Source organism: Callionymus lyra, chromosome 17 (assembly GCF_982586985.1).
Source record: "Callionymus lyra chromosome 17, fCalLyr1.hap1.1, whole genome shotgun sequence".
In the NCBI taxonomy this organism is placed as follows: Eukaryota; Metazoa; Chordata; class Actinopteri; order Syngnathiformes; family Callionymidae; genus Callionymus; species Callionymus lyra.
The window spans coordinates 9,100,050-9,111,970 of NC_141834.1; the positions used below are offsets into that span (position 1 = coordinate 9,100,050).

Consider the following 11,921-nt stretch of genomic DNA (forward strand, 5'->3'; position numbering starts at 1 on the left):
TGAAAGAATAACAAGAAAACTGTCTCTCTTCAACAAACAGTCAAAAAATCCTTCCAGGAATTTTATTTTTGGCTTTCACGGTTTTTTGGTTTAATATTTATTCCTAAAATATCACCGAAATCCTGTAAGAACCTCCAACCAAACTGCTTGGGTGGTGAGGGTTCTTTGACTTCCTAGCGTAACCCAGAATTACAGTGTTACTCTGGAAGACCAGGGTCACCGTATTACTCTGAAAAACGGGTAAAACTCATTTTAAACACTATTTTACTCTTAGGCTTTTATCCAAACACAGAGCTAATAATAAACTGTTTATACTCACTGTTTTATGTCCTTTATTTTAGAGTATTATTATGTCGTTTTTTTCTGTTCTTAGTTTTTTTGTTTTACTGTCTGTATATTTTATTGTGTTTTTTATACACTTTTGTACAGCACTTGGTGGCCAACATGCTTCATAAATAAATATGGTATGGTTTGGGAAAGATAGAAAATACAATGACCCCAAAATAGGGAACTAAATAACTCACATGGGATGCATTAGTCAGAATATCTTTGACTGACAGCTAGAGATACCTTGCTGCTCTTAATCTAAAACAGACCTGGGCTAAGTGTGGACCGGGGGCCAAATGCTGCCCTTTATCTGTATTTATTCGGCCCCTATGATGTCATAATGAGAAAATCTTTCTGACAGTGACAGCTAACAATTGTATTTGGGGTTTATTATTGTAGTGACCCTGAATATGTCGTCCTTAAAGCGTTAGTTCCCCAAAAAAATTCAAATCTTTTTACTGACCTGCTTTGTTTTTCCGTAGATGAAATCTTGTTTACCATAACCACGCCCACTGTGCTGTGATAGGTCAAGCATGACGGTTGGTCACTAGGCGTCATATATCCGGCAGGTCTCCACCTTTAAGGAGCTTTTTGTATAAAAAAAAAGCGGGTGCGACTAAAGCTGGCTGGAGGAGGATTGAAGCCATTATAACGTCATTATGGACTATACTCTCATAACCTCTCGTTCGCTGAGATTTTAGACGGGGGAGAAGTTTATAAAGTAATGAGTTCAAAACATAATCATGAAGAGAGACTTAATGAATATTGGACGAAGACTTCCACATTTGAAACTTGTGAGTCAGTCAGGGGAGTTTTCACATTAGTTGACTCTTAAAGTGATAGTTCAGCCAAAATGTACTCATTCACTAACCCTTTATTTTCAGAGTGATGCAAAGCAAAGTGAGTCAAAAGCAAAAATGCACATCCAATTTGAATGAATCAATATTTTTACTGACCCGCTTTGTTTTTCTGAGGTGGAAATCTTGTTTACCGTGACCCCGCCCCACCCTGCTGGGATTGGCCAAGCATCACAATTTGTCACCAAGCGTCACCGATCCCGGAAGTCTCCACCTCCGAGGGACTCGTTGTATAAACAAAGCGGGCCGTTGCCTTCTGAACCATTTCCCCCCTATTCTTCTTCGTCCTTTGAGCAATATTTCTCAAAATCATATTTAGAAAATATATATATTTTGCATCATTTTGTTTATTATTGTTACGAAAGATTTATAAATATATGTATTGTATGCGTTCGTTTATTCCATCATATCTTGGCACTGTTGCTCTAAAATAAACAAGAACAAAAAAAAAAAGAAAGTATTGTTGACAATATCTGCCGGCGTCAAGATGGCCACCTTGGATACCAAACCACTGATGGATAAGATGGTCGTCCACTTATGTTAAGACATTAAAAACAAATTAAAAATACATGTTGTACTAAAACACCTGTCGAATCCAGTTGAAGTACATTTCACAGTCTTGTGCACAAACAAAGGAATCCAAAAAAATGGGGTGTATGTGTGTGTGTGGTGGGGGGGGGACCCCTGGAATGACACTTAGTACCTCTGCATGTACAGTAGCTTCTTCCTCGCAGCACGCCATGCATGCAGATTCCTGCAACACTACATGTCTCTCACATGACCGCGCCGCACATTAGAACTCCCCGCGCCGCGCACCAATCACAGCGCGCCCCCGGGGCGTGACGTCAATGGAGGCGGGGCCAACATGAATGTGTGTGTGCAGGGGCAGCGTTTAGTTAGTAGTGTGTGTGCGAGCGTGCGTGCGTGTGTGTGTGTGCAGCTCCTCTCTCTCTCCGCACTGAATGAACTAGATTCCCAGCCACGTAAGGAGCACCGGGAGAGAGGATGTCCTGCTGAATCGAGGGATAGGCCTGGGAAAGTCGGCCGGCCGTCCCTTCTTCCTTCATTCCAGCAGCAAAAAGACACACATCACTGACGACACTTTTTTTTTCTCCTTCCACCGGAGCAAGAGGACGTCGTTCTCCCCCGAACACAAAAGAACCATCTTTTTTTTTTACCTTCTTCTTGTTCCGGTTGAGGAGGCTTCTTTTTTTCTTCTGACAATCGGATATAAATCCCCGGGAACAAGGCCGTGCACAGAACCGGTACTGGGAAAAAAAAGCTAACTAGTTAGCATTATAGCATTATATTTATACATAAGAAAAAGCTTGCAATTACGGCGTCTCTGCGAGCTCAAAAATCAATTGTTTCCGTTTTCGAGAAACGTGTCTTATGCACCGGTGAAATAAGCTAGCCGAGGCTCCTTCATTCATTGTCAATTTTTTTTTGTTTGTTCCTAAGAGTCGGTGCAGCAGGTCTGTGTCAAATATAATTTTTTTTATATATATAAATATATATTTGAAATCGGTGACTGTTTTAATTGTGGCTTTGTCTCTTTGGATGGGAAACAAAGGAGGGAAATCATCGCAAATATATCCGTCGATTTAATCGCCATTTTTCTTTTTTTTTTTAAAGATAGACCACCTGGGATTAAACGGATTTAATTATATATATATTTTTTAAATTCGCACTGATAAGTGGAGTCACCCGGAGGAAGACCCCCCGCCCCCCACCTCCTCGAACCCCCATATTTTTCGTGGAGTCCTGACCACATTCCTCATGAACATACAGAGGTCAAATCCTATTAACATTTCACGTTATGGGAGATCCAGGCACAAATCGCACGACTTTGAGGAGCTGACGTGCTTGAGGACTACAGAGTCGAGCCAGAGCTTCAGCCCCAACCTCGGCTCCCCGAGCCCCCCGGAGACCCCGGACTCCTCGCACTGTATCTCCCGCATCGGGGACTACCTTTTGTTGGAGCCCCTGGAGGGACACCACGTTTTCAGGGCCGCCCACCTGCACAGTGGAGAAGAGCTGGTCTGCAAGGTGAGGATTTTTTTAATGCATTTATATTTATTTATTCTTTTTTATTTGCTGTCATTCCCATAAATAGATTTTAAAAAAAAAACGCTTTAAAGCACTGTATTTTTAAATCCTATGATTGAGTTTTGGCCCCTAATGTCAAACGCAAAGAGTCGCATGTAAAAGAGGTGAGCCAGGAGCCCAATGGAAAATGTGAATGGGGCATTTGGATTGCATGATGTAACGTTGACAAAGGAGTGAGTAACCACGCACGCACACACACACACTCCCTCCTTTTGGTTGCTACTCTAACTTGCCCTGGCGTTCTTCCCACACAGACTCCAGATCTGTTTCACGAGCCTAGCTCACATTTCCACCCCCCCCCCCTCAAAAGTAGGAGTCGTTTGACCGTTTGGATATAATATTTCAAGAGCACGAACCTGCAGGGTCGGAGGTTTTTGCAAAAAGCAGTTGGGGATTCCGACCATTTTTTTTCTTCTCCAGAGCACCTGGAGTGCATGTGAACGCATCACTCGGATAGTTCAATATTGGTCAGGTCGACCATCTTTGTACGTCTAATAAGAGAAATCAATCCTAACTTTTTTTATATTAAGGTGAATATTTGCGATAGGAAAATTTGTTTAGTGATGACTTAAAATGATAAGTACATTTCCTTTAGTGCCACCAAGTAAAAAATGAAGCAAAATCATTTAAAAAAAATCATATAAAGTGTAGCTAAATATGCTTAAAATATAATTATTTAATTGTGTTTTCATAACTTAAAAAAAATCACACATAAAGCACATTAAATACTATTTTATATTCGTTAAATCTTTTTTAGGGGCAATAAATGCAAACAAAAAATGACAAGTGGAGGTTGGGTTTCTACACGTGTAAAGGGCCACATAAATGCAGTCAGAGGGCCCTATGCGGCCCCTGGGCTGCACTTTAGTAGGGTCTGTTCAAGGTTATCGATCTGATTCATGCACAGAGCTTTCCCGTGTCTACATCATGCACTTTTAACCAAAAAGGAGGTTGTTTTTTGCCATAAACATTTCATTTTTCATCTCATCAATCTTGCATCTTTTGGTATTTATTTTGAAAAGTGCATTTGATTCAAAAAATAAATGCATTCTTTAATTTAAAAAGGAACACATTTATCTCTAACACAAGTGGAAATAAACCTCCATTAAAATCAAGGACACACCTCTTAACCTTCCCCCCCACACACACATCGCACGTTGACGTCTGTACATGACTTTTATAAGGTCAGTGGGTCGACCTCTAGTCACACTCCGGCTTGATCAGGTTTTTAGTGGCCCTGATTAATCGTGCACACACACACACACACACACACACACACACACATGCTGGACTCATAAAAAAGAAAAAAGCAGCTACGTGTTCAATAAACCGCACCTGAACGTTAGACTTGAGATAATGCCTCATCACCAGAGTAACCGACCGTGTTTGTGTGTCAATGTTGTGTATGTATAGATACTGTATATGTGTCGCCACAGAGGCGATCAATCCCCCATTGATCTCCCCCCCCCCCGACCGCTGGAAGCCCGGGTCACAATGCTGCTTCTATTTGTATTGAGTGCACACAAGATGACTCCTCACCTGAGCTGCTTGTTCTGAGAGTCAATTTAAGGGAGGTGGGGGGTGGTTGCCATGGAAACAAAAAGGGGAACTGCAACCTGAGGCTGCAGTATTGTACCGACGCTTTCCCTTTTTTTTTTTCCTCCTCTACCCACAGTGTAAACACGTTGACTTGTGGATGAATTATGTTCGATTAAAAGATCATTTAAGCTTTAAAAAAAGATGGCGCTACTGGGAATGTAGTCACGAACCACCTTTTTTTTTTATTCATATTTTCTCCGACAGGAAATGAACGTTCCCTTCTCTTCTGTTGTTGCAGGTGTTCGACGTGAGCCGGTACCAGGAGTCGCTGGCGGCCTACTTCGCTCTGGGCCAGCATCCACACATCAACCAAATCCTGGAAATACTGCTCGGGGAGACGAGGGCCTACGTGTTCTTCGAGAGGAGCTATGGCGACATGCACTCTTTTGTCCGCACGTGCAAGAAGCTGCGGGAGGACGAGGCCGCCAAGCTCTTCTACCAGATAGCCTCGGCCGTGGCGCACTGCCACGACAACGGACTGGTCCTCCGCGACCTAAAACTGAGGAAGTTCGTCTTCAAGAACGACGAGAGGTGAGTCCAGAGTGATCCGTTGTAGGGACTTTTTTTTTTCTTCGTCTTCCACTCCTTTGAGACAATGGTTCCTGTGTTTGGGCGACTTTCACTGAACCTGTCGTGGCACATCAGATGACGGACCCTGAACCAATTTAAGGTGGCATAGATTCATTTCTGTGGACATTTCATCTTGAGCTTAAACGCCTCAAGAATGATGCATTCCAGCAGAAAAAGCGATAACAATAACATCTATCTGGTAGTTTTCGCTGAGCTGTGCACGTTTAACATGCATTTATGTGCGTATCCAGCGACTGCTTCAGATCTATTAAGTGGAAAACTCTCTAAAAAAAAAGGCAAAGAGAGAATCAAAGAAGACAGACAATCGATTAATTCCGGCTTTTGTTCTCCTATTCCGTTGAGATCAATGAGAAGACTATTGTGCTGTATACAGTAGAAGGTGCTGACCCCGCGTGGTCACTTTGAGAACTACATCATTTATTTTCGGAGCACTTTTTCAAAGACTTTATTGCTGATTAAGATTAAACGCTTCTGGTGTTTATAAAATCGGATCTTGGGACCACAAATGCATGCTGGGTATTTATTTAACAGTGTCATACACTGCATCTTTTTTTAAGCATTCTGTTTTTAGTCGCACTCAAACTGATTAAAAGGGACTAAATCTATCCAGACAGCTAATCAATTCAGTCCCAGCCAAAAAAAAAATCCAGAGGTGGTCGATGAAAAGAACACACACGTGCTGCAGGAAATACTAAGTGCTCGTGGTGATGCACTGCCAACAGTTTGAGAATAGCAAATACAGTCCACTTAATTCATCTCTATTATTATTCCAGAACTACTGATTGGTTTATATAAGGTTTTTTTCTTCTTTTTTTTATAGCTGGTTGTAATTGGAATAACCGTTTATTTCACTGAAAATATTTTTTATTCAGGCTCATATACCAGTGACGAGTAGGGTGGCAACAAAACCATGTATTTAGCTATATATTTTGACATCTGTATGCATTGACTGCTGCCATCTAGCGGTTGGAAGTTTAATTGCAACACAATGATGAACTAACGCCGTGAATATTTGCATGTTAATTGTAAGTTAAGAAAAAATAACAATGTATTTTGTATAAAATGTAAACTAAAAAAGTACTTGAGACCCCCTCCAAAAAAATATTTTCTATATGTCAACACAGTGCTGTTAAATATTGATACAGTATTTTGTGATATTTTCTTGCACCCCTAAAGATAATTGTTATACTTGTCGCTGTTTTTTTTTCTGTATTTTTGGCTAGTTTGAAACTCGACTAATGTGGTCCCTGTTGGTCAAACTTTTTCTTGTTGTTGAGTGAAAGTGTTGAATAATGCATGCCTTGGGTGTTTTTTTCTACTTCTTTTCTCCACTTTACTCCACATTTCAACCGCTTTAATTTGGAAGTCTAATTCCTATCCTTGAGATTCAGTCCTAGCACACACACACACACACACACGGGGACATCTTATCTTGCACTTGACTGACGGCTAGAGAGACCTCGCCGCTCTTAATCTAAAAGCCTGATGTCACTATTTTGGCAGCGACTGTGGAAAAGGGGAAGTTGAGCTGCTTCACATATTCAGCACCGGTTCTGTGACCTTCACTGTCACACCGGGTCCTTTCATGCGACACAGCACAGGGGTCCCTTTCATGTCCCGACGGGCCACAATGGCGGCGAGGATAAAGCCGTCGTAAAGATGCGAGGAGAGGGGGTGATGGGGGGACGCACTGGCGGGATCCCAGGTCCGACATGCCCGCCAACAAAAGGCGTGGATCTATCGGGGGGTGATACCGGAGTCTGTCGGGATTCCAGAGTTGATTTTTTTTTTTTTCGTCATCTTGCTGTTTAGCCTTTTGACCGAAGAGTGGCAGCTTTAAAGAGCGCGGGGTCAAAGGTCAGCCTCGAGGGGGCATTTTAAAACAACAGAGTCTGTTAACGGGTCCCTATTGATCTCTTCGCTCCTTCATGTTTGACATTTTTCAAATTTTGCACACCCCTCTTATCCGAAAAACACATGTGCGGCTAAATTTAGGGTTTTTTCAGCCGCTGCTCTTTTGGTGCACAGATGGCAGCGACGCATCACACTTGAGCAACAGTAAACAAGCGAACACACTATCTGACCCAGAGTCTGCACTCGTTAGAACGATACGTATATTTTCTGTTTATTTTTACTTCTAAAGGTGCAAGTTTGGTATCCATGGTGAATTATTTGTTGCGATACAAGGAGGATTTTGATGATTTAAATGATAATAATCTTCCTTTTTAAAATGGAATGAAAACTAAATTAATTTAAAAACGAATAAATAGATTTTTAAGCCTTTTTATTATCATTAAATGTACCAGTGTTTCAAATATGATACAAAAATGTGTTCTTATCTAAATTTTATTTAAAACTTCCCCTTTTAATATCTTGTTTTTTTCTCATGACCTTAATTTTAGGTGCTATAGGAGCTTCAAATGTTGCAGTGCATTATGGGGATTGACAAAGTCGTAGTAGAAATTGTGTTATAATACGAAATGTGTTCAGACTGAAGCTTAAAAAAAATGAAAATTCTTCATCAAAAGAGGAAAAAGGAAGTGAAATATTTCGCCTGCGAACTAAAGACGTCGTGTAACTTTGATTCAATGGAACAGTCGCGCTGGAAGAATCCTGTATCTGACGCTCTGGGCTCTCGCTCTTTATCCGAGTGTAGGAGAAAATGTTGGAGTGAAGCCCGCAGCCTTATCTGCTCTACTTCCTCTGATGGCCCAGGACCGTGGATCGTAAACTTCCCAGCAAATTAACCACACTCTTGAGAACTTCGTTTCACACATTCCCGCAGCCAGAGTGTTGTCTCTGAGCTTTGTCAACGAGCCACTGTTCTTCTTATTAGTTATTCTTTTATTTAAGCCTCAGACGGTGCTGAGTCAGCAACCATGCTATTCAAGCTTAAAAGTATCAACATGTTTTAATATATATATTTAAAAAAGCACAGTCCTGCAAATCCTGTATTCTATACAATTCTTAAAGAATTACATCTATATATTTATTTTACACCCACATTTTAATACAACAACCTTGTCAGCGTGTGTTTGTACACAACTATAAAAGTTCTGTAATAAAAGTAATTTTCAGAAAGCCGACTTAAGCTCCACACAGTTGCACGATATAAGATTGAACATATTTACATTGGCTCCCTGGTGGCGGAACACTGTAATTACAATCTTGTTGGAAAAAAGACTCTATTTGGTTCTGTTTCCGGTTTTATCATCTTGGAAACTTCAAAATAAGATCCTTATCAAGACATTAAAGTCATGAAAATAAGGCCATCGTTGGAATTTTAATATCTTAAATCAAATCATCTAAAGTCATAAAATGTGAACACATGAAAAGTGACATGTTGGCAAATCTCTGAATATTTAGTAGCTTTTATTTATTTCAATTAATTTACAGATTTCGACGCACAAACATGAGTCATCTTTATTTTATGTTAAACTAGACATTTAAAATGTTCTTAACGCCCTTTAGTTAATGTATTTATTACTATTTTCAATGTAGTTTAATTGTTGAGTGGGTCTTAAATTGAATTTTAAATGGTGGTAAAAAGTCTCCAGTTCAACTTTTCCTTAAGCATGAACCATATAAAAGGCCTCCGTACTTGAGCTTTTATGGCAATGAAGGCAAACGCCATCAGGACACTGTTGAAACAATAGCTATATAGTTGTACTTTGGGTCGTGATGGTTCAAATTTTGCGTTAATTGGAAGATATTTGTAACAGACTGTCTTTGTTCCAAGCCTCTACTCACCGTTGACTCGTGTGTCCGCAGGAGTCTTGTGAAGCTGGAGAGCCTGGAGGACACGTACATCCTGGACGGCCACGACGACTCGCTGTCAGACAAGCACGGCTGCCCGGCCTACGTCAGCCCCGAGATCCTCAACGCCAACGGCAGCTACTCGGGAAAGGCGGCCGACGTCTGGAGCCTGGGCGTCATGCTGTACACCATCCTGGTGGGCCGCTACCCGTTCCACGACGTGGAGCCGGGCTCCCTGTTCAGCAAAATCCGCCGGGGCCACTTCAACGTCCCGGAGACTCTCACGCCGAAGGCCAAGTGCCTGATCCGCTCCATCCTCCGGCGAGAACCCGCCGAGCGCCTCACGTCCCGGGAGATCCTGCAGCACCCGTGGTTCGTCTCCTCCGGCGCTCTAGGGGGCGCCGCGCCCCACAGCAGAGCGGAGCGCGAGCAGGAGCAGTTGGTGCCTGAGGTGAACATGGAGGAGGAGCTGGAGCAGTTCTTCAGCTGAGCCCCCCCCCCCGCACCCCGCCCGCTCGTCATCAAGCACAACACCCCGGGGTGACGCCCGGGTCGGCCCCCACCAGCCGGGGAACAACCAGTAGTTTAGAGATTACTAGATGATCGTTTGTCACTCATAATAAAAAGGTGTTTCCATCCTTTTATTTTCCTTTATTCTCCAAAACGTTTCATGGAAAACCTCAGCATGACAGATGACATCGACACCACCGCTGCACCCCCCGACCCCTGCCCCCCCCCCGACCTCCCGCCTCTGCGGTCGCCAGACATGCAAAGACGCAAACAATGTAGCAAATTTTTTTCATCCTTTTTTTTGTTTTGAACGTTGTGCTCATGATGGTCGTTCTTTTTTTTTGTTTTATTTGACACTATGGGAAGCATGAAGGGACTCGAACTCATCATGAACGCACAAAGTTTGTCACTATAGCTTTAGGTGGCCCCCCTTTAAAAGAAAAGAAAGAAAAAAAAAAAAAAAGGGGGGGTCACAGCGTCCAGTGGTCAGAAGATGGTTGTTCTCGTCCGTGTACCATTGACGGTTCATTTTTAATTTTTCTTCCTCCATGTAAATGTTGACGAGCCTTATCTGCATCTACTTCCTGCTTTTCACGCTTCAATCATTGTTTTTCTCTACCATTCTTTCGTTGTTTCTTTTTCTTCCAAAAACCAACACGGTGTTTAAAATTAGCGTCCCCCTTATTTAAAATTCTTTAGTGAGAGTGCAACATTTATTTAAATCGTAACAGCTATATATATATATAAAACAAATATATATATAAATAAATATAAATATATTTAAAAAAAAAAAAAGAAATCATTGCAGGGTTTTTCTTTATGCAGAGATTCCTCTTCATGTACGATGTAGGCAATATTTTGACACGGGACGGGCTCGACGATGGGGGGGAAAACGTCCGTCTTACGTTTTTTTTTTTAGAATTAAACACTTCTGTGCCAGTATTCCTGCCGCCCCCCGGTCCGCCCTCTGTTTTTTTTTTTTGTTAAAAGATTTTTGAGATATTCTGTGATAGTATTGCGATGACATGATCACTCCAGGACCTCATGTTAGTTTTCTACTGCCTGCGTAGGTTCTGTGAAAACGGTCGTGCGCTGTGGGGGGGGGTGGGGTTTGGGGGTACGGATGGGGTGGGGTGGGAGAAGAAAAAAAAATGGCCACGAGTTACCGTCGTATCTCAATGTTACTTGAATTTGTGTTTTTAATCTAGACATCGGCATGTGCCCCATGAATGCTATAGCCTGCCTAGTGGGGGAGGGGAAGGGGTGCTTGTTTTCTATGAACAGTTAAAAACATGAACCGCTCCTTTTTTCTTTTCTTTTTTTTCTTTTCAAAATTTGCTACTTTTCTGAGTTGCTTTTTCAAATCTGTCGGCTTTTCTTTTTTTTTTCTATATATTTTGTAGACTAAGCTACCTTTTATTTAAGTTGTTGCTGATTTGGTGCTAATGTCTATTAGTCCTTTTTTTTGTTTCATGGAGGGGGTGGTGCATGGTGGGATATCTGCCTCAGATGTTCTGATTGTATCGTAACAGATTCTGATGTTTTTTGTCCAAATTTATTCAGTAAATAAATTGTGAACTGCTATTTAAACTTGTATTTCTTTCTTACCTCGTGTTCTCTGCATGGTACTGTTCAAAGTTTAGTGTATTAGCTACAGAATAGTGAAGTATTTCGAGTCAGACACTCGAAAAAACTTAAATCTATTGCTTTAAACTAGCGATGGTCTGATGTAGCTTCACGAAGCAGTGTCATTATTTTCAGAGTCCACCAGATGGCGGTCTCTGCACTACTTTACTTTTGTTTTGAGCAACAGTTCTAATGAAAAATCACTTTTTTAAACAAATGGCGCCCCCTACTGGCCTCTAAACACAGTGACACTGTTTCATGAAACTTCACTACTCTACTGCTATCAATACTTTAAACTGCTATTCCAAACTAGAGGCCCGTGGGCCCGAATCTGACCCGACAATTAATTTATGTGGCCCGCCAGGTTGTTTGATTAAAGTAGATTGATGTCAATTTCATGACCTATAAAGATGTTAAAGATAAGGAACAGAAATTATTGATATCTACAATTATACAGATAATTTAGTTATTTTAATTATAGAGTTTTTCAAAAACGTTTAAAATCGATAACTAACACGAAGCTAAATAAGATAATTGAGTCGTACT

At 41.4% G+C, this 11,921-nt stretch overlaps 1 protein-coding gene and 1 long non-coding RNA gene across 2 annotated transcripts; both read left to right on the forward strand.

Annotated features, from left to right (window-relative positions):
* The first annotated feature begins 2,115 nt into the window (after positions 1–2,115).
* trib2 (tribbles pseudokinase 2) lies at positions 2,116–10,191 on the forward strand. The gene is made up of 3 exons (XM_087813081.1): positions 2,116–3,233; positions 5,131–5,423; positions 9,255–10,191. The coding sequence occupies exons 1-3, from the start codon at positions 2,964–2,966 to the stop codon at positions 9,727–9,729; spliced, it is 1,038 nt and encodes a 345-aa protein (XP_087669207.1). The 5' UTR covers positions 2,116–2,963; the 3' UTR covers positions 9,730–10,191.
* Positions 10,192–10,199: 8 nt separating this feature from the next.
* LOC148062344 (uncharacterized) lies at positions 10,200–11,339 on the forward strand. The gene is made up of 2 exons (XR_015713641.1): positions 10,200–10,853; positions 10,893–11,339. It is a non-coding gene; the product is annotated as an uncharacterized LOC148062344 (long non-coding RNA).
* The last annotated feature ends 582 nt before the right edge of the window (positions 11,340–11,921 follow it).